This window comes from Aureobasidium subglaciale (genome assembly GCF_000721755.1).
Source record: "Aureobasidium subglaciale EXF-2481 unplaced genomic scaffold scaffold_11, whole genome shotgun sequence".
NCBI lineage: Eukaryota > Fungi > Ascomycota > Dothideomycetes > Dothideales > Saccotheciaceae > Aureobasidium > Aureobasidium subglaciale.
In genome coordinates this window covers 671,818-688,490 of record NW_013566984.1, presented here as the reverse complement: position 1 = coordinate 688,490, position 16,673 = coordinate 671,818, and the positions used below count along the sequence as shown (strand labels likewise).

At 49.8% G+C, this 16,673-nt stretch overlaps 6 protein-coding genes across 6 annotated transcripts; 3 read left to right on the top strand and 3 right to left on the bottom strand.

The window, feature by feature from the left end:
- Positions 1 to 1,384: 1,384 nt before the first annotated feature.
- On the bottom strand, positions 1,385 to 5,560 carry AUEXF2481DRAFT_40443 (uncharacterized protein). The gene has a single exon (XM_013488102.1). It carries the CDS (start codon positions 5,476 to 5,478, stop codon positions 1,591 to 1,593), a length of 3,888 nt encoding a protein of 1,295 aa, XP_013343556.1. The 5' UTR covers positions 5,479 to 5,560; the 3' UTR covers positions 1,385 to 1,590.
- A 248-nt stretch (positions 5,561 to 5,808) lies between these two features.
- On the top strand, positions 5,809 to 6,966 carry AUEXF2481DRAFT_40441 (uncharacterized protein). Its single transcript, XM_013488101.1, has 2 exons — positions 5,809 to 6,233; positions 6,287 to 6,966. The coding sequence occupies exons 1-2, from the start codon at positions 5,864 to 5,866 to the stop codon at positions 6,889 to 6,891; spliced, it is 975 nt and encodes a 324-aa protein (XP_013343555.1). The 5' UTR covers positions 5,809 to 5,863; the 3' UTR covers positions 6,892 to 6,966.
- A 312-nt stretch (positions 6,967 to 7,278) lies between these two features.
- Positions 7,279 to 11,693, bottom strand: AUEXF2481DRAFT_40440 (uncharacterized protein). Its single transcript, XM_013488100.1, has 7 exons — positions 10,907 to 11,693; positions 10,063 to 10,792; positions 9,735 to 9,834; positions 9,124 to 9,681; positions 8,831 to 9,020; positions 8,519 to 8,770; positions 7,279 to 8,466 (listed from the first exon to the last, which is right to left on the bottom strand). Exons 1-7 carry the CDS (start codon positions 11,491 to 11,493, stop codon positions 7,527 to 7,529), a joined length of 3,357 nt encoding a protein of 1,118 aa, XP_013343554.1. The 5' UTR covers positions 11,494 to 11,693; the 3' UTR covers positions 7,279 to 7,526.
- Positions 11,694 to 11,918: 225 nt separating this feature from the next.
- Positions 11,919 to 13,126, top strand: AUEXF2481DRAFT_40439 (uncharacterized protein). Its single transcript, XM_013488099.1, has one exon. It carries the CDS (start codon positions 12,000 to 12,002, stop codon positions 12,861 to 12,863), a length of 864 nt encoding a protein of 287 aa, XP_013343553.1. The 5' UTR covers positions 11,919 to 11,999; the 3' UTR covers positions 12,864 to 13,126.
- AUEXF2481DRAFT_697359 (uncharacterized protein) lies at positions 13,051 to 14,460 on the bottom strand. Its single transcript, XM_013488241.1, has one exon. The coding sequence runs from the start codon at positions 14,422 to 14,424 to the stop codon at positions 13,114 to 13,116; it is 1,311 nt and encodes a 436-aa protein (XP_013343695.1). The 5' UTR covers positions 14,425 to 14,460; the 3' UTR covers positions 13,051 to 13,113.
- A 136-nt stretch (positions 14,461 to 14,596) lies between these two features.
- On the top strand, positions 14,597 to 16,522 carry AUEXF2481DRAFT_47134 (uncharacterized protein; the record flags this gene model as incomplete). The annotated part of the gene is made up of 2 exons (XM_013488121.1): positions 14,597 to 16,271; positions 16,293 to 16,522. The coding sequence occupies 2 exons, from the start codon at positions 14,597 to 14,599 to the stop codon at positions 16,520 to 16,522; spliced, it is 1,905 nt and encodes a 634-aa protein (XP_013343575.1).
- Between the last annotated feature and the right edge of the window lie 151 nt (positions 16,523 to 16,673).

Below are 16,673 nucleotides of genomic sequence, written 5' to 3'. Positions count from 1 at the left end.
TTATGTAATTATGGTCAAAGAAATGCTCGCCGGCATGCTAGAATAAAGCTGGTTGTTATCACGTCTACTATTGTCTTTCAAACCCCGTACCGCTACAATAGCTCCAATGGAACCTCACTGAGCATTCAGCCTACCGTCAGGCATCGCTTAGTTATCGCCTTGGCGATCAATAGGCTCGGTATAGGCATAAAACTCCATTCTGCCTTGACACAGACCATCGCACGTGACCACGACTTCTCTACCGACCATACATACCCTCTATAACAACGATATCATGGCCACCTACACTCTATACCTCGCTCTCCTCAACAGCGACGGTAACCCTAATGCTGGCCCCGCCGCACACACAAGACATAGGGCTGCCACCGCCGCGGAGACTCAAAAGTTCCTAGACGATCTGGCCGAAGCGCTTACCGGCCGTACGTTACTATATACCCATTCCCTCCTTATCCTATCTACACAATATCCTAACGATCAATATAGGAACCCCCATCACAATCGCCCCCGGTGGTGTCCCTAGAGGCTACCACTTGACCTGAGTCCCTCGCACCATCGCCAATGGTAGCCGTACAGGCGATCCTCACCTCTCGGGCCACCCTAGTGGCAGACCCTTCTCGTCGTTTGTGCAGCTCGTTAAGCACATCAACTGGATGATGGGTAGAGACAGCTATGAGGATGATGTGGAGGGTGAGGTCAGGGACGACAACTACGTGGAGGTGGAGGAGGTTTGCGAGTGTAAGCTCTGCAGAGATGCTGCCACCGCTGCTGCTGCTATGGCTCCTGCTACCTAGGTGTATATGGTACGGGATTAGGAGTGTACCACCATCAATGATTCAGCCTACGGGCTGTTTTTTTTTCGCTCCGATATGTTTGCTGCACTATGGTACAATAGCTGTGAGGACGCCTAAAAGTATGTGGTAAGAGACACCAAGTGCACTATACGTACTATTAAACAGGAGCTCTCCACCATCGTGCTCCACTCAAAATTGTGCTGTAAAAAGGTAAAATCAAATTCAAAAAAACACAAGCATGTCAGTGGAGAGCCCAAATTCGCTGCTCTCCGTCGACAACGACTCATTTTCAACAAAAGTTTATGGCTTTTCACAGCAGTATTTTGCAATTACATCGATCGTGGAGAGCTCATGACCTCACTCTCCGAGATGAACACATTTATAAAAAATCAGGCTGTAAAAATGCACAATCATTTCCAGAAACAAGAAGACTGTCCAGGGAGAGGCAAGAACATCTACGCTCCCCCAACAATCATGCCTTTTCAACAAAAGGTTCATGCATTCTTACAGCTTAGTTCAGGGGTAGTCATCAGAAGGAAATACCTTCCAGACCGGTCTTTCAGCATACAACCTTCGAAGTCTACAAATGTTCTTGCCTTTTTACAGGTTGATTCTAGCAGAAGCACGATGCTGGAGAACGCATTGAGTTTGACCTCGGGCTAGTGTACATCTTGTTGATACGACCTCTCTCCATGACCGTTTTTGACCTTCTTTTGCAGCTGTAAAAATACACAATAATTTTTAGATGTTGAGGTTGTTCGTTGAGAAGAGCATCATTATAGGTCTTATTACTGATTATCTAGACGTCCGCCGAAGCAGTAGCAGCAGCCGATCGCTTCGAATTGTTCTTCTTTGCCTTTTTCTTAGGTGCTGGCTTCTCAGTCTCAGCAGTCTCGGTATATTCATCCTCGTCCTCTACAGCATCACCACTCTTTCTCTTCTTCTTCGCTGCCTTTGCCATACGACCGAGTGCGCTACCCATACGCTTACTACCCTGTTCAATCCTCTGTCTCGGCGCGTAAGCACCAGCTCCAACACCACCATCGAAAAAGGCTGTGATGTTGGCTTGTGTGCCTTCTGCTTGTCTGCGATTCATGTCTTTGATGACAGGAACGAGGACTTCGTCAGTACGCTCAGAGTTCCAGCCAATAGTAGCCATCAGGAAACTGCGCAAAGCACTTAGATCAGGCACACCCCACTGGAAAGCAGAAGGATCGTTGTCGACATCCGGCTGCAGATACGCGGCTTCCACTCTCGGGTCAGGGAAGTTGGAGGGTAGGAAGAGTTTGTTCACTTGACGGCGGAACTTCTTGCGGAATGGATTTGCGGCATCTTCAGACTTTGGTATCTGATTCATCTGAGCGGCGTTATACCAGTCGCGGAAGTCGTTGAGGTTGGGAAACTCGGACAGAATCTCGAGAGCTGTGACTGGACCCACACCGGGCAAGCCTTCGGTATAATCTGAGCCAAGAAGTTGAGCGATACCAATCATCTTTTGTCGTGTCAGATCGAATTCCTTCTCGAAGTCGGAAGTCAAGTAGCACTCCACAAACTTGGCCTGGTTGAACATGTTCTTGTAGATGCGAGTGCCTCCGAAAAGGAAACAATCCGAATCATCGGTAACGATGCCATCCACCAGCCCAAGGGTGACAAGTTCTGCACACTGCGCTTCGGCTTCCATGGGCGCGGTGATGTAAGGCAGACCGAACAACTTCAAAAGTTGTTGACATTCTTGAATCATGACATGCGTCACTTCATCGGCATCACGTCTGTCCTTCTTCTGTTGAGTACGAAGCTGTTTCAACTCACGTTCATATTCTTCAATATTCTGCTGTTGTGTCTTGTGGTTCAATGAGGAAGCGAAACGAGCATGTTCTTCTGTTTCAGTAGCGAGTTGACGAAGGAGTTCATCGTCTTCAGAGTCAGAATAGTAACCAAACTCATCAGCTGCAGTTTCTGCAGACAGATTTTGATCTGCCGTGCCAGACACAGATCCAGGAACGGCATCGATGGCCGTTTGTGTTGTGATCTGTTCCTCAACTTCCTGTGGCAACTCCTGGGGCTGATCAGGAATGTCTACATTTTCGAAGTCTGGAGACGGCGATTTCGTAGGCTCCCTTGTGACTTCTGCTGGAGGCTGCTCGATGGACTTCGGTGAAGACTCTGGAGAGGGGTCCTTTGCTGCTTGAGGCTCAATCGTTGCTGACGGCTTTTGCTCTAGGTTAGTCTGCTGATTGTCGACCTGTTCCCACTCCATATTCTCATCGTCTTCATCATCCTCCGCGAAAGGATTGTTCTTCGCAGGCGTTACTGTCGGTGCAGACTGCTTTGGCGCGGCAAACTTCTCGTCTGTGGGCGATGCTTCTTTGTCCTCGCGACTAATGATCGGTGTATCCGAATGCTCAACCTTCTCTTTTTCAAGTTCGCTCAAAACAGGAGGCGCGGCTCGGACACGATCTGCCAAGTCTCCCATAGCAGGTGGTTCCACTACACTGAGGTCTATAGGCTCTGGTGTAGTAGCTTTGTCCTCTTCTCCGTCTGAGATGTCGATGATTTGTTGACTTGCGTCTCGAGGCTGTGACTCTTCGAAGTCCAGATCAATCACTTCACCGGATGAGCGCCGACCCAGAACTGGTACGCTAGCAAATTGGAACTCTTCGTTATATGCTTTGGTCTTTTGCCAGTCGTCGCGTTCGAGTGCATTTTGTTTGGCAATATTGGCGTCAAGGTCTCCTGCAAACCATGGTGGCATCGGTCCAGACTTGTCCTTCTTGTCTGGACCAGTATTGTCTCTTTCGAATCCGCCTGCCATTTCTTCTTGTGCTTTCTCCATCTTCTTTTTGCCGAGCAGAGAACTACCAAGATCTAGCTTTTCGAAGGGTAGAGGACCGGAAAACCCGCCAGCGTTTCTAGGATCCTGAACGGCCGTCGCGGGTGCTGAGCTGACGGGTGGCGCAGGTCTGATCTTTGGTGGCTGCTTAGATTGATACTTCGTCTTGCGTGACTCGGCAAGTGCAGCCTGAAAATCCATATCATCTTCGCTATCGTCACTTTCTTCACCAAAAGCAGCAGGCCTGGATCCAGCGTCGTTGCAGGAGCTTGTCTCAGCAGTCTCAAGGTCCAAGATATCGCCGTCATTGTTCGAAGCTGATGCAATAGGTACTGCCTTACCAGCTCGACTGTTTACGATATGCGCAATGGCCTGTCCTCTACCACGTGGGATGGGACGACTCTCATCAGCGCGAGACTGCTGGAACGTATCAAGCCAGTCTTCTTTCTCTTCGTCCTCAGCCGGCTCAGCTTCAGGCTCGGCGTCTTCGTTTTGCATAGACATGGCGATAGCTCGCTGAAGCTCTTCATCATCAGAGGCACTGCCTTCTTCATCATCGACTTCCAAAACGGCGTCATGGTCATCCTCTACAAATAAGCCTTCAGCTTCAGCTTCTGCTGGCTTACGTGAATGAGGTGCTTTGGCTCGCCTCCGAGGAGCACTTCTCTTCGATCGGTAGAAAGCTTGTCTTCGTTTGGCCATCTCCACGCCAAGTGTCTTCTCCTGCTGGGCATCTGTGGCTTTCGGGAGCCGATTCAGGCCCTCGATCGGAACGTCTTCGAATTCATCATCGTCGTCCTCATCCTGCTCTTCATTGGCTTCTTTTTCCGCTGCATCGACATCGATTGGTTTGTTCTGGATGCCATCATTCTTTCCAGTCACAACACCTAAAGCCCATCCACCCTCGACACCATCGTTCTTGACCAGCACGTATTCCCTTCCTCTTTCACCAGCTACTCTGCCTGGAGCGTCAAGACCATACATGAGATCATCGTTCATGCCGTTGAGGTTCATAAGACGTTGGGTGAGGTCGTTGCGCTCCGTGACGCGCTCGATTTGGAACTTTGAGAAGGCCATGCGGTCAGGGAACATAGTGTCCAGCTGATCCTTGGAGTAGCCCATTCTGAGTCTACTCCTCAGCCTGGCTGCGTTGAGAATGTTGTAGCGGTCACTAGGTGGAAGACTTAGAAAGAAGCTGCCGTCGAAGTCAATCTTGGAGAAGTCGTATACGTTGATATCTTCGCCAGTATCGAATTGACGGGCGTAATTCTCGAGTTCCTCCAGAGACATGATTCTTGGGTCATTGGGAGCACCCATCTCGGAAAGAGGTACGCCCAAATCAGGAAGATGGTATTGATCCTTCTTTCTGAAAGCCTTGTTCTGCTGACGTTCCTGAGGGTTCATGAGAACCTCATCGGCATAGACCAGATTGTCAGGCAGTGCCTCTTCCTCGTCTTGTGGAGCAGCATGTGTAGCACGCTTGCGGTTGCTCTCCTCTTCCTCGGCAATGCGCTGCATCTGAAGGGCAAGCAGCTTGCCAGCAGTGCGAGTCGCATCCTCTCTTCTGCCTTCTCTCCTCTGCTTGCGAGCATTGATGGTTGCACGCTTCAGGGCAGGGGCGCCGCCATCAAAGACAAAGACAGGTTTAATGCCAAAGTAGAGCAGTTTGCAGATACGACGGAAGAAGCCAATGACATGACTGTTTCTCAGAGCGTTGCCGTCTTTGTCGCGGACGGCCTTCAAGAATTGGTAGACCCAGATGGAGGCATCGACGGCGAGTCGTTTCTTGTTTAGTGTTTCGATTTTGATAGGTCGGGCACAAGGCTGGACGACATTCCACAGGCCAGTGACACCCATGACAATGACAGCGTGATGGAGAGCATGTGAGTAGCTGACTGTGCCGTCTACGAGTCTCGATGCTCAAAGGCACCAAAGAAAGTCGAAGCAGCAGGTTGGTGACGTATTGTAGACGCGCCGAGGACTGTGCCCTCGCACTCGGCAGTCAGCGAAGCTCGGGCCACTTTCACATGTTGACACGCGGAGGCAGGCTTGGTTTTGCAGGCCCTCCAGTCCCAAGCGTCTCTCAACATCCGAACTGTCTTTCATTTGGGGGGTCAGTCTCTTCGTGCATGTGATGCTCAACGCATTCCGTCTGTAGCCGCGCAGCATGTCACTATATATTCCATATCTGCCTCAGTCACCCCATGGCTGACCCTACTCGTTCTGCTTTGTTCAACAAGAAATGGCGCCTGCATCTGTCGTCCTGGATCACAGCAGTGATGAAGAAAATACTTCTCTTATCTACGCTGTGCTACCGCCGCTTATCAAAAACTCCATGCCAAAGGTGCGCTCTTTGCGCCGTTCGCTGTCGGGCTACAACCGTGCAGCTGCATTAGTCGGTCATGTAAGGAGCTCAAGCACAGAGAGCTCAAGACCTGGCTCAGCAACCCCTCCTCCGCCCTATCAGGAGCCTATCGCTTCCCTCACATCAGTCTTGTCTGATATGGACTTTCAAGAAACTCCGCCGACGTCCCCCAGTTCGCTACCTATTGATGCACCTGTCCTTGTGCATGATGAGCGAGCAGGAATCAGATGGGAATTTGCGCGTCAAGGTAATTACCATGCAGCATAGTCGTTGCACTCTTTTCTCATACTCATTGCTTAGGCTTGAGCCTTCTCCAAGGCTCTTCAAGTCTTTCCTCCAATCCAGACTTTAGTCGTCAATTATACGTTGACGCTGCGAGTTATGTTCTCAGAGGTCTACCACACAATCTGTCCAAAGAGGAAACGCTGCGGCTTCGAGCTGCGATGCCGTCTGACATGATCCCACCGCAGCAGCCTACCAATGGAGTCCTCATTCGAGGCCAGTCATATGACAACCAGGTCGCACAACCAGAAAAAGACCCAACAATACTCCATCGTGCAGTAGCAATGGTCGTGTTACAAGTCTTCTTCCTTCTATCCTTTCTCTGGCCTTATGTCCAGACAACATGTCGTGGTGCATATCAGTATGAACGAGAGCATCACATCTCAGAGAAACTACTCAACCAATCATGGACTACCGCCAATGCCTTGAGCAAGAACACAATGACGGTCGCCAGAACAGTTTGTAGCTGGAACGACGGCCAAGTGGGCACGGCTCTTGAAAAAACTATCTTTTGGTGGGTTCAAGGTGTTACTGGTGGTCTGCGTGATGGCATGAAGGATGGTATGGAAGCGTTCGGCGTCAAGACTGTAGATCACCGGGACAAGCGACCTGCCCGTGCATGAATTTTTTACGACTTTATACATGAGACTTAGATGATGATTTAGAATATAGATAATGTAACGATCGATGCCATTGCAATTGCACTTGTTCTTCATTGCAGTCGTCAGTGCGGTCATTTACTGGGGTTTGTGGCATTGCCCAGCTAGGCTTACCCACAGACAGCTCCACTGCTAGCTACGTCTTCTCTATGGGCCTCCTCTTCGACGTGCTCCAGGATCCTATGGCCAGTGGATCATCACAAGCTTCGCTCCGAGTTTCACGGTCATCTTGACCGTTCTGCCATTTTTCTTCGTCATGTTTTCACTTTTTCCAATTCACCCCGTTTATATATACATCATTACATACACATAAATGTCCTAAGGCACGAATTTTCTCTAAGTGTGCTCTGGTCATGGAAAGAGGGTGGGTGTGACCGAGTTGGAAATATAAGGAGGATAGATAAATCGGACTCAGAAGAATGTTTGGAAGCATGCCGTTGTTACAAAATTCAAGCTTAAACGCCTTTTTGCTGTATGCCAGCCCATGTTATATGCATCGTCCATATGCATCTATGATATATATGCACCGTTACCTTGGCCCTCCCTCTTACCGCAGTTTGACCCAATTCAGTCGACTCATAAACGAGCGATTATTAGTCTCAGCTAGCATGAGCCAAATCCGCCAATCGATCAATCTTTGGCGTCAAATCCGCAATCCTGAACGGCTTGCTGATCGAATCATCCATACCCGCCGCCATAGCCATGCTAGTCTGTTCGGGTCTCGCGTTCGCAGAAACACTCAAGATAGGCACATGGCCTCTCAGTTCGCCTGATCTTTGCATCTCGCGAATCGTCTTTGCTGCTGTCAAGCCATCCATGATCGGCATCTCTGTATCCATGAGGATGACATGAAGTTCTCTGTCTGGAGCGGCGTTAGTGATAGTCTTTCCGTCTTTCTGCGTGGCTTTGTTCCAGTAGCGGGTTTGACGGAGGAATTCTACGGCTTCCTGCCCGTTGTCTGCTGTCCAGACTACGTAGCCTTTATTGGTAAGCTGCCTCTTAAGCACTTTTTGATTGACTTGATTGTCTTCTGCAACCAGGACGTGAATCTGAGAGATCTCGTTGCTGAAGCTTGTCTGAGCAGAACCGCTGCGTGGACGCATAGAAAGGTCGTTTTTAAGCCGTTGCTCTGCTGGAGGTGTAGCCGTCCGAGTCTTGACGAAGAAGGCAAAAGTTGATCCGACGTCGGGTTCTGTAGCGATACCAATCTCACCGCCTTGAAGTTCTGCCAGCTCTCTGCTGATGAAGAGACCAAGTCCAGAACCTCCATATTTGGAGTATGTGCGTGGAGACGCTTGCTGGAAGCGTGAGAATAGCTTGATCTTCTCCTCTGGCTTGATGCCTCTTCCTGTGTCCATAACGCTGAACCAAATGTAAAATGTACCTGGTCCTGTGGCTATCGCTACAGACTCACGAACTGTGTCGCTCAGAGTATGGGGTAATGCAAAGTCGATTGTGGAAGATAGTGGACCATCCGAAGGGCGCTCGTTTGAAGTGCCCATCGTGATAGTGACCCTTCGTTCCGGTCTTTCTTTCGTGCTGCGATCCGGTCAGTGTTGGTGATTCATAATGTTCTTGCCGAACCACTCACAACTTCAAAGCATTAGTCACCAAATTGACCAAAATTTGATGTACTCGTCCGATATCAAGCATGACATTGTCGATTGTCATAGCCTCGATCGATGGATCAGCTTGGATACGCAATTCAATATCAGCGCGACCAGCCTCAATCTCGAATAGACGTTGCATATCATCCAGGATACTTTTGGCACGGACTGGAGCCTGGTTAATCTGGAGGAGGTTGCTGTCGAGTTTCGATAGAGTTAGGAGATCATCAACAATTCTACACGACCTTGGTCAGTACAGACATCACCAATTCATGATATTCGTAATACAAGCATACCGTTTTTGGTGACTGGAACATGATGTAATGATGTTGACAGCCTCTGCGCTGCTGGCAACCAATTCGAGTAGACGCTTATCAGCCCTTTCGTCAGAGACAGGCAACTTGCCCAAGATTGATTGCATCTCTCCTAGGGACTCGTCTATGGCATCTGCACAATGTACGACTGCTCCAAGAGGATTTCTGATCTGTGTGGTGTTAGCGAAGTTTGTTGCGATTTCGACTAGTTCAGCCAAATACCTCACTACACAAAAAAGTTAGCGAGGTTGATACAACAGAGGCAGGAGGTTAGACATGCTGTGACACCATGTCGACAAAAATTTCTGTATGATGTTTGGCTTCCAAGGCTTCTTCGACTCTTGAGCGCTGAACGTCTTCGGCCCACTTCAAATGGCTGATGTCTGTGGTTGTCGTCATTATGGCTTTGACAACACCATTTTCATCGAGTTCTGGGTGAGACGTCGACGATCCCCAAGACTGGTATCTGTGCCCGTCACCACTGACAAACATTCGGCGGAATCTGAATTGTGTCGTTTGTGGCTCGTGAGTGGCAAGTATTTGAGTGACGGATTCCCTAACCAAAGGCAGGTCTTGTTCGAGGATACCATCGACCCACGAAGAGTCCAGTTCGCTAACGGGCACTGGAGTGATACCTAGCATTTCAAACCAAGCACTGTTACAGAAACTCAAAGTCATGGACGGCATTTCGAGGATATGCACAGCCACAGGGGAGCTCGCTGTGAATCGAAGGAACCGTTGTTCACTTGCGCTCGCTCTTTCTAGCGCTTGCAATGCTTTGAGAGCATCATTTTCGACTCGCTTCTGAGCATCGATATCTGTTGTGCAACCAGCTGTAACAACATCAGCACTGCTTGGATACATGTCGAGACTTCAATCTTCCTACCGATACTGACAACCTTTCCGTGATCATCCATGACCGGGAGACAAACAGCTAAGATCCACCTGCCTTCCGGCCGATGTGGGTGCTTCCATCTCATCTGGTACTATAAAAAAGTCAGCAATCGGAGTGGCTTTGTGGGGGTCCTGATTGTGTCATGCGTGCATCTGTATTGAATCACAGCATCTTTTGGGAAGCGAGCAACGCCTCCTGAGAGTGTTTGCCGCGTTGGCTCTCTTCGTAGGCTTCTCCGTTCCAGAAGATGTATGTGCCTTCTCGCAGCTTGTCTTCGCCATGCAGAGTGACGGAGAAGATTGTATAGGGATAAACATACAGTGACTGGTTTTCCTTGAAGCATGCTATTCCAGTTGGACATGACCAATTCTTTGTCATCGTCATGAACGGATTCTAGCCAAGCAAAAGCTGGCACGGGGGCATCTTGACGAGGAAATGATGAAAGTCGATGCCAGGACTCGTTTGCTTGAAGTAAATTGCCGTCTCTGTCGCAGCTGAAAATACCTACATCACTTAGTTCCATGACTTTGACCAGATGATTGTATTCTCGGCTGATGTTGTTAGCTTTCTTCTCACGTTGGGCGAGCTCCAGAGCTGCGATCTCCTTCTTTCTAAGAGAGTGTATCGAATTTCCGATGATTCTTCGTATCTCCTCGGTCCAAGTCTTGTACGCAGTGTCGTAGGTCGATCTCGTGGCCACTCCTAGAACGAGTAGAGCCCTGACTTTGTGGTAGCGATTAGACTGTAGAGGGAGGACCAAGGCTTCCGTGCAGTCATCTTCCCAGCCCCGAGTATGCGCTGCCTTCGACCAAGATTCTGGAAGACTTCCGTCTTGTGTTGTCAATAGCACTGGTTCTTCCAACGCAACAGCCGAGCTCAGACTTTGGTTGAGACGATCTTTACTGGTACCGTTCAGGTTGAGCACGTTCGCAACTACTGCGTTGGTCTCAAAATCTCCAATTGAGCCTTTCAGTTGGAAGACTAGTTCGTCATCAACAAAGGTGTTGGACTCAGGGGCGTATATAAGCGCAAATGGACAGTCGTATTCTCTATATTGCGGACCGAAAATTAGCGACAAATCCCACATGAACCTGGATTGGATGAATTGCAAAGATAGGGCATAAACAGGGCCCCCTGATCGATCTCGAACCAGCTTGACGTACCTCTCAGACAAGCTCCCGAGTATGGTATCCCATAGAGATGACACATCCGTGGCCGCATTCAGTGAAAGCGTCAATTTGTGTATTGTCTGTAGCCTTCTGTCCGAGATTTTTTTCTCCGTCTCATCGCGCAGAATGACAGAAAATCCAGTAAGTGCGCTTTTCTTAGGAAATGGTACGATGGTCCAAGACATGTGAATCTCCATAAGACAACCATTTCTCATCGAAGGCATGGTGAAGCCCTTTTCAACAGAAGCTCTTCCAGTAGAAATCACTTCGTCCACTATTGATAATGTCAAAGAATAGGTTTCGGGAAAGGCTTCTCGAATGGGGCTACCGAGAGCAGCGGGGTGCTTTTCTCCGACCAGCTCGGCGTAGGCTTCATTGTATAGCAACAGATGATCCAATCCAAGGAGAAGCAACCGGGGCTGTGGGTCCAAGATAATCAAATGGAACAAGAGTAAAAGCTCCGGTGGCCAGTCATCAATAGCACCTATCGATGTGGCGGCCCAGTTGACATTCTGTACCAAGCCAAGATGTCTGTCCGTTTCCGGCGAGCCTGAGGACGCGTCAAACATCAGAGAGGCCATCAATGTTTAGAGATAAAATTTGCGACACGTCGTCGAGTGTTGAAGGATGCACCACGCACGCTCGATTCAAGAAATTGACGTCACTGAGTCGTGGTCACTTCCAGCCGTCTGGTAAGGAGGTGAAAAGAGGGGTATATTTCAAGTGAGCCTCATGGAATTCAGTCGTCAAAATTCGTCCGCCACCTTTGGATATGATAGAATATAGGAATGTAGCCCGGGCAAGACGGTCCTCCAAAAGTCTTTATTACGCAAAACATCCTCAACCCACCAATACTTGTTTGCAACGGGCAGCTCTAACCTAATCTGAGATTAAATCCGCGGAGCTGGTCTAGATTCCCGTCCGGCGGTGACGTTTGTTTTGTTTGTGGAGAGCCAAGTGCGTTCTGAAGCTTCTTCTCGAAGCCTTCCCAAAACGACTTTTTGCAATTTTTACGAGGATTTTTATGTACCCATCATATCACGATAATTATCAGCACTACTGGACTTACTGGTATCATTAAACCATCATGGATCATCAACAGACTTCAGAATCATCGCAGCCCAGCAAGCGTATTTACATTGGAAATCTGCCGTACGCAGCACAGGCCGAAGATGTGGAACAATATCTAGAGGAAGCCGGATTCCAGATTGAGCGTCTGGACATGTCGACCGATCCTTTTACGGGAAGAAATCCATCATACTGTTTCGCGGAATTGTTTTCGGTAGAGGAGGCTGAGAGAGCTATTACTTCGCTTCCTGGTGCTAGCTTCATGGGTCGCCCACTCAGAGTCAACGTGCATACTCCCAAGACCCGCGGAGCAAACGGCACAAACACTCCTCTTCGTCCCTCTACTAGATCGCCCTTCTCTGCTGAACGTACTTGGCGAGGCCAATCTTCAGCTGAGGGTGCTGAAACCCCTTCCAAAACTGGCGAACGTGATTCGTATGCTTTCAACCGCTGGGAGCGCAACGACGCTGCTGCTCAATGGACTGCACCTGTGGAGACTGGTCGCAGACTCTATGTCGGTGGTCTGCCCCGAATTGATGGTCAGGAGGTTATCAATGAGGAGATGAAGGCGTTGTTCAATGGTTACGCAGTCGAGGCTGTCAGCAAACTGATTTCACCCCACGAGTCCACCGCAAGCCTGCCCGGCGATCATCACTACTGCTTTGTCGACTTTGCCACTACTGAAGATGCTCAAGCCGCTGCCAACGCAGTAAACGGAGCCACCACGACTACTGGCAGCAAACTCAAGGTTAACATGGCTAGAGAGAGGTCCACCAGAGAGAGAAAGGTCGTTAGAGAGCAGAACCTGACAGAGAGAGCCGAGAAGACCGAGAAGCCCGCACCAGTCAGAGACTTCGGATCAAGCTGGCGTAGAGCCAACTAGGAGCCCACAGTCACTCGGAAACGTCCCCTTCGGAGACCATGCAAGAAGGTGGACACGAGTTGGATCAAATGGTTGCGTTGAACACAAGCAGCAGCAGCAGCAGAAAAAGGTGCTTGGTTTCGTTCTTTGTCGTTTTCATCACATCCCTGCATCGATACCCCCATTGCAAGCCACGAGGCTTTGGTTCACATTTCGTTGATTTCTGGAGAAAGCAGTTTGTATGATTAGAAGAGAATATTGAACGCTCTTTTCAGTTCCACCAAAAACTCATGCTGAAACTTGTGCTAAGACTTTCTATGTAATGCCACCATCCTATAGGGATGTACAAGCACTCGCCTGGGCCTAGAACACCCTCCACGCATTGCGCCTTGTTGAATGATGGATATTGTGCTTGGAATTGCTGCTTGGCCTCATCATCTACTTTACTTTCTGGATCAGATGTGTACAGCCTTTTCACAAGCGAGATATCGATGTGCGATGTGTTATCCATATTTACACCGGTGTCATCAATGCCCCTTGGATACAGATAAGTTGTTTCTGATGGAGCATAGAGACGAACGTATTTGTGTCCCACAACTTGACACAGGATGTTGTGGTAAGGGTCCGTGTGCAACGGACTAATGGTACCTGCAGGACCCAACCAAGCATTACGCAGAGGCTCGTCCAGTATCTCAGCGATATTAGAGGTCAACAACTCAGATACAGGAGGTTCTGTGTAACAATAGTCTGGAATACTAGTGTCGTCGCTCAAATTTGGTATTTGTGCAAATAGGTCGTGCTGAGCCAGGTAACCAGTCTTTTCTTGCTTGGGTTTCAGAAGATGACTTTTCATGTATTCAGAAAAGGTCATGATCCGCTGAGACCAACCATCGTCTGTGTAGGTCCTACCCAATTCCACTGGCACCAGTCTGCGACCACCCAGAGTAGCCTTGAGCAGGTACGACGGATCACTCCATCGTCGGTCTTGATCGGCTATTGCAGGCCAATCATCGATTACCCCCTTGATTATGACAGGAGTAGTTTTCGTGACAAGGTGTCTCTGAAATTGCAGAAAGTCAAGCTTCTCTGCACGAGCAATGGTGTCGTTCTGTGGTTGGGTCGATGGTGTGACAGGGAAGGATCTGGAAATGTCTTTGTGCTCGTTCGGATCAAGGCAATGTTGTAACGAATCAAAGATACTTAGTATTAGTTCGCGGCGTAGAGGAGCACCAGTCAGAATCATAGCCATGTCGAGTACACAGACGAGTTTCAACAACCAGTCATGCCCAGCAGATGGTGAACCATGACGCGTGCGCTTTTGGCCACGCGTGCCGTGTTGATTCAATATATCGACTGCCTGCCACAGACTTGCATCTTCGTACAGCCGTCGCCAGCAAAGCGGGACTTGGTCATATCGCCAGGTGTGTATTCTCTGATGAGCCAGGCTCAGAACGTCTCCAGGCCGCTGCTCAATGATGCTAAGGGGTGCACGACCACATTCAGATATCGGATCTCTTGAAGACAGTGAGGTCAAAGAATCTCGTATCTCTTTAGCCAAAGACAGGGCTTCCGCATTTGACATGTTCACGTCGAGGTCAAATGGTAGAGGGAACAGGACATGTCGGAGGTGAAGATGTTCTGGCCGCACCCCGCAGGGCAGGTGCAGCCGAGTTTGCATCATGTTTGTCGAAATTTATTGAGGCGCGAAGGAATGGGCTGCTACTTTTCCGTCGCAAAGCCAGCAACACGACAAAATGGCAACAGAGAAGCAAGAAGTAGAGCAGAAGACGACAGACAAGTCGTCAGCAAGAGCATGGGAAGGACTCAAACCCGCACTATCGGCGTGGATGCTGGACGCCATTTCCAGCATGGGCTTCCAGCGCATGACACCTGTGCAAGCCAGTACCATTCCCCTGTTCATGGGACACAAGGATGTCGTAGTTGAGGCTGTTACTGGTAGTGGCAAGACTCTGTCGTTCTTGATCCCTGCTGTTGAGCGTCTGTTACGAGTCGACGAACCGATCAAGAAGCACCACGTCGGCGCCATCATCATCTCTCCGACAAGAGAACTCGCTACACAGATCCACTCGGTCCTCATGTCGCTACTGCAATTCCACCCTCCCTCGGCCGCTGCTATCCGACCGAAAGACGACGAAGACGAAGAAATGACGGATGAGAACGCTCCTCCTCGACCCACCTTTCCCGCATCCACACCCAAGGTCGTACCGCAACTACTCCTTGGAGGTACAACCACTCCCGCCCAAGACCTGTCTGCCTTCATCCGTACCTCGCCGAATCTTCTCATCGCTACCCCCGGTCGTCTTCTAGAACTGCTTTCCTCACCACACGTACACTGCCCTCAGTCCTCGTTCGAACTCTTGATCATGGACGAGGCCGACAGACTGCTCGATTTAGGCTTCAGCGACACTTTGCAAAAGATTCTCGGAAGGTTGCCCAAACAACGTAGAACAGGTCTTTTCAGTGCCAGTGTGTCGGAAGCCTTGGATCAGCTCGTCCGAGTCGGCCTGAGGAATCCTGTCAGAATTGCCGTCAAGGTCAAGAGTGCCTCTGGTGCTCACGACAAGCGCACACCAGCCAGTCTGCAAATGGCCTATCTTGCAACTACACCGCGCATGAAGCTCCCTGCCCTCAGTCGCCTGCTCACACAACTCCCTTCAATGCCTCAGAAGACCGTCTTGTATGTCTCAACATGCGCAACCGTCGACCACTACCAACACATCTTATCCGAGGTGCTCCCAAAGGATTTCAAGATCGTGCCACTCCACGGCAAGCATCCTCCGAACGTAAGAACGAAGAACTTTGGCAGATTCGTAAACTCAGTCGAGCCATCCATTCTCCTCACCACCGACGTCGCAGCCCGAGGACTGGATATCCCGGCAGTCGATCTCGTAGTACAATTAGACCCTCCCAGCGACCCGAAAACATTCCTCCATCGATGTGGACGTGCCGGAAGAGCAGGAAGAAGAGGTCTGGCAGTGACCTTCTTGAGCAAAGGCAAAGAGGAGGATTATGTCGAATTCTTACGCATCCGAAAGACGCCGATCGCACCACTTACAACACCGGCCATCGAGCCGACAGAAGAGGAGGCCAATGAGGCAACACAAAAGATCCGACAAGTGCTGCTCGCCGACCGATCATTGCATGACAAGGCACAAAGAGCATTTGTGAGTTGGGTACAAGCATATAGCAAGCACTCGGCGAGCAGTATTTTCCGGATACAAGATTTGGACTGGGAAGAGCTGGGCTACAGTTGGGGCCTTCTCCGACTGCCTAGGATGCCCGAACTGAAGAAGTTCCAAGGAGACAAGCTGCTCGGACAACAAATAGATTGGGACACATTCGCATACAACGACAAGAAGCGGGAAGAGCACAGATTGGAAGAGCTGGAGAAATTAAAGGCCAACGGAGGTCATATGAACAAGCGTGCAGGTGACGGCAAGACGAACGAAGAGAGGAGGAAGGACAGGGCATGGACGGTGCAGAAGGACGCGAAAGCCACAAAGGATACACGTCGCGAGATCAAATTGGCACGTCGTGAACACGAGAGGCAGAAGACGCTCACAGCAGAAGAAAAGAAGAAGGAAGCGGAACTGCAAGCCATGATTGAGGCAGTCCGAGAAAAGGGAGAGCCAGAGAGCGAGTTTGAAGGATTCGATTAGGCAAGCGCTACAATCAGCAATGAATGATAATACAAGGAATGAAGAAGCGAGAGCGGGCTGATGATATTGCGATTCATTCTTTGAACAGGCGGGCGGCGTCGCGTGGCTGCGACTTCAGGGTCGACGATGCGGCCGAGGTCTGGACTTGTGA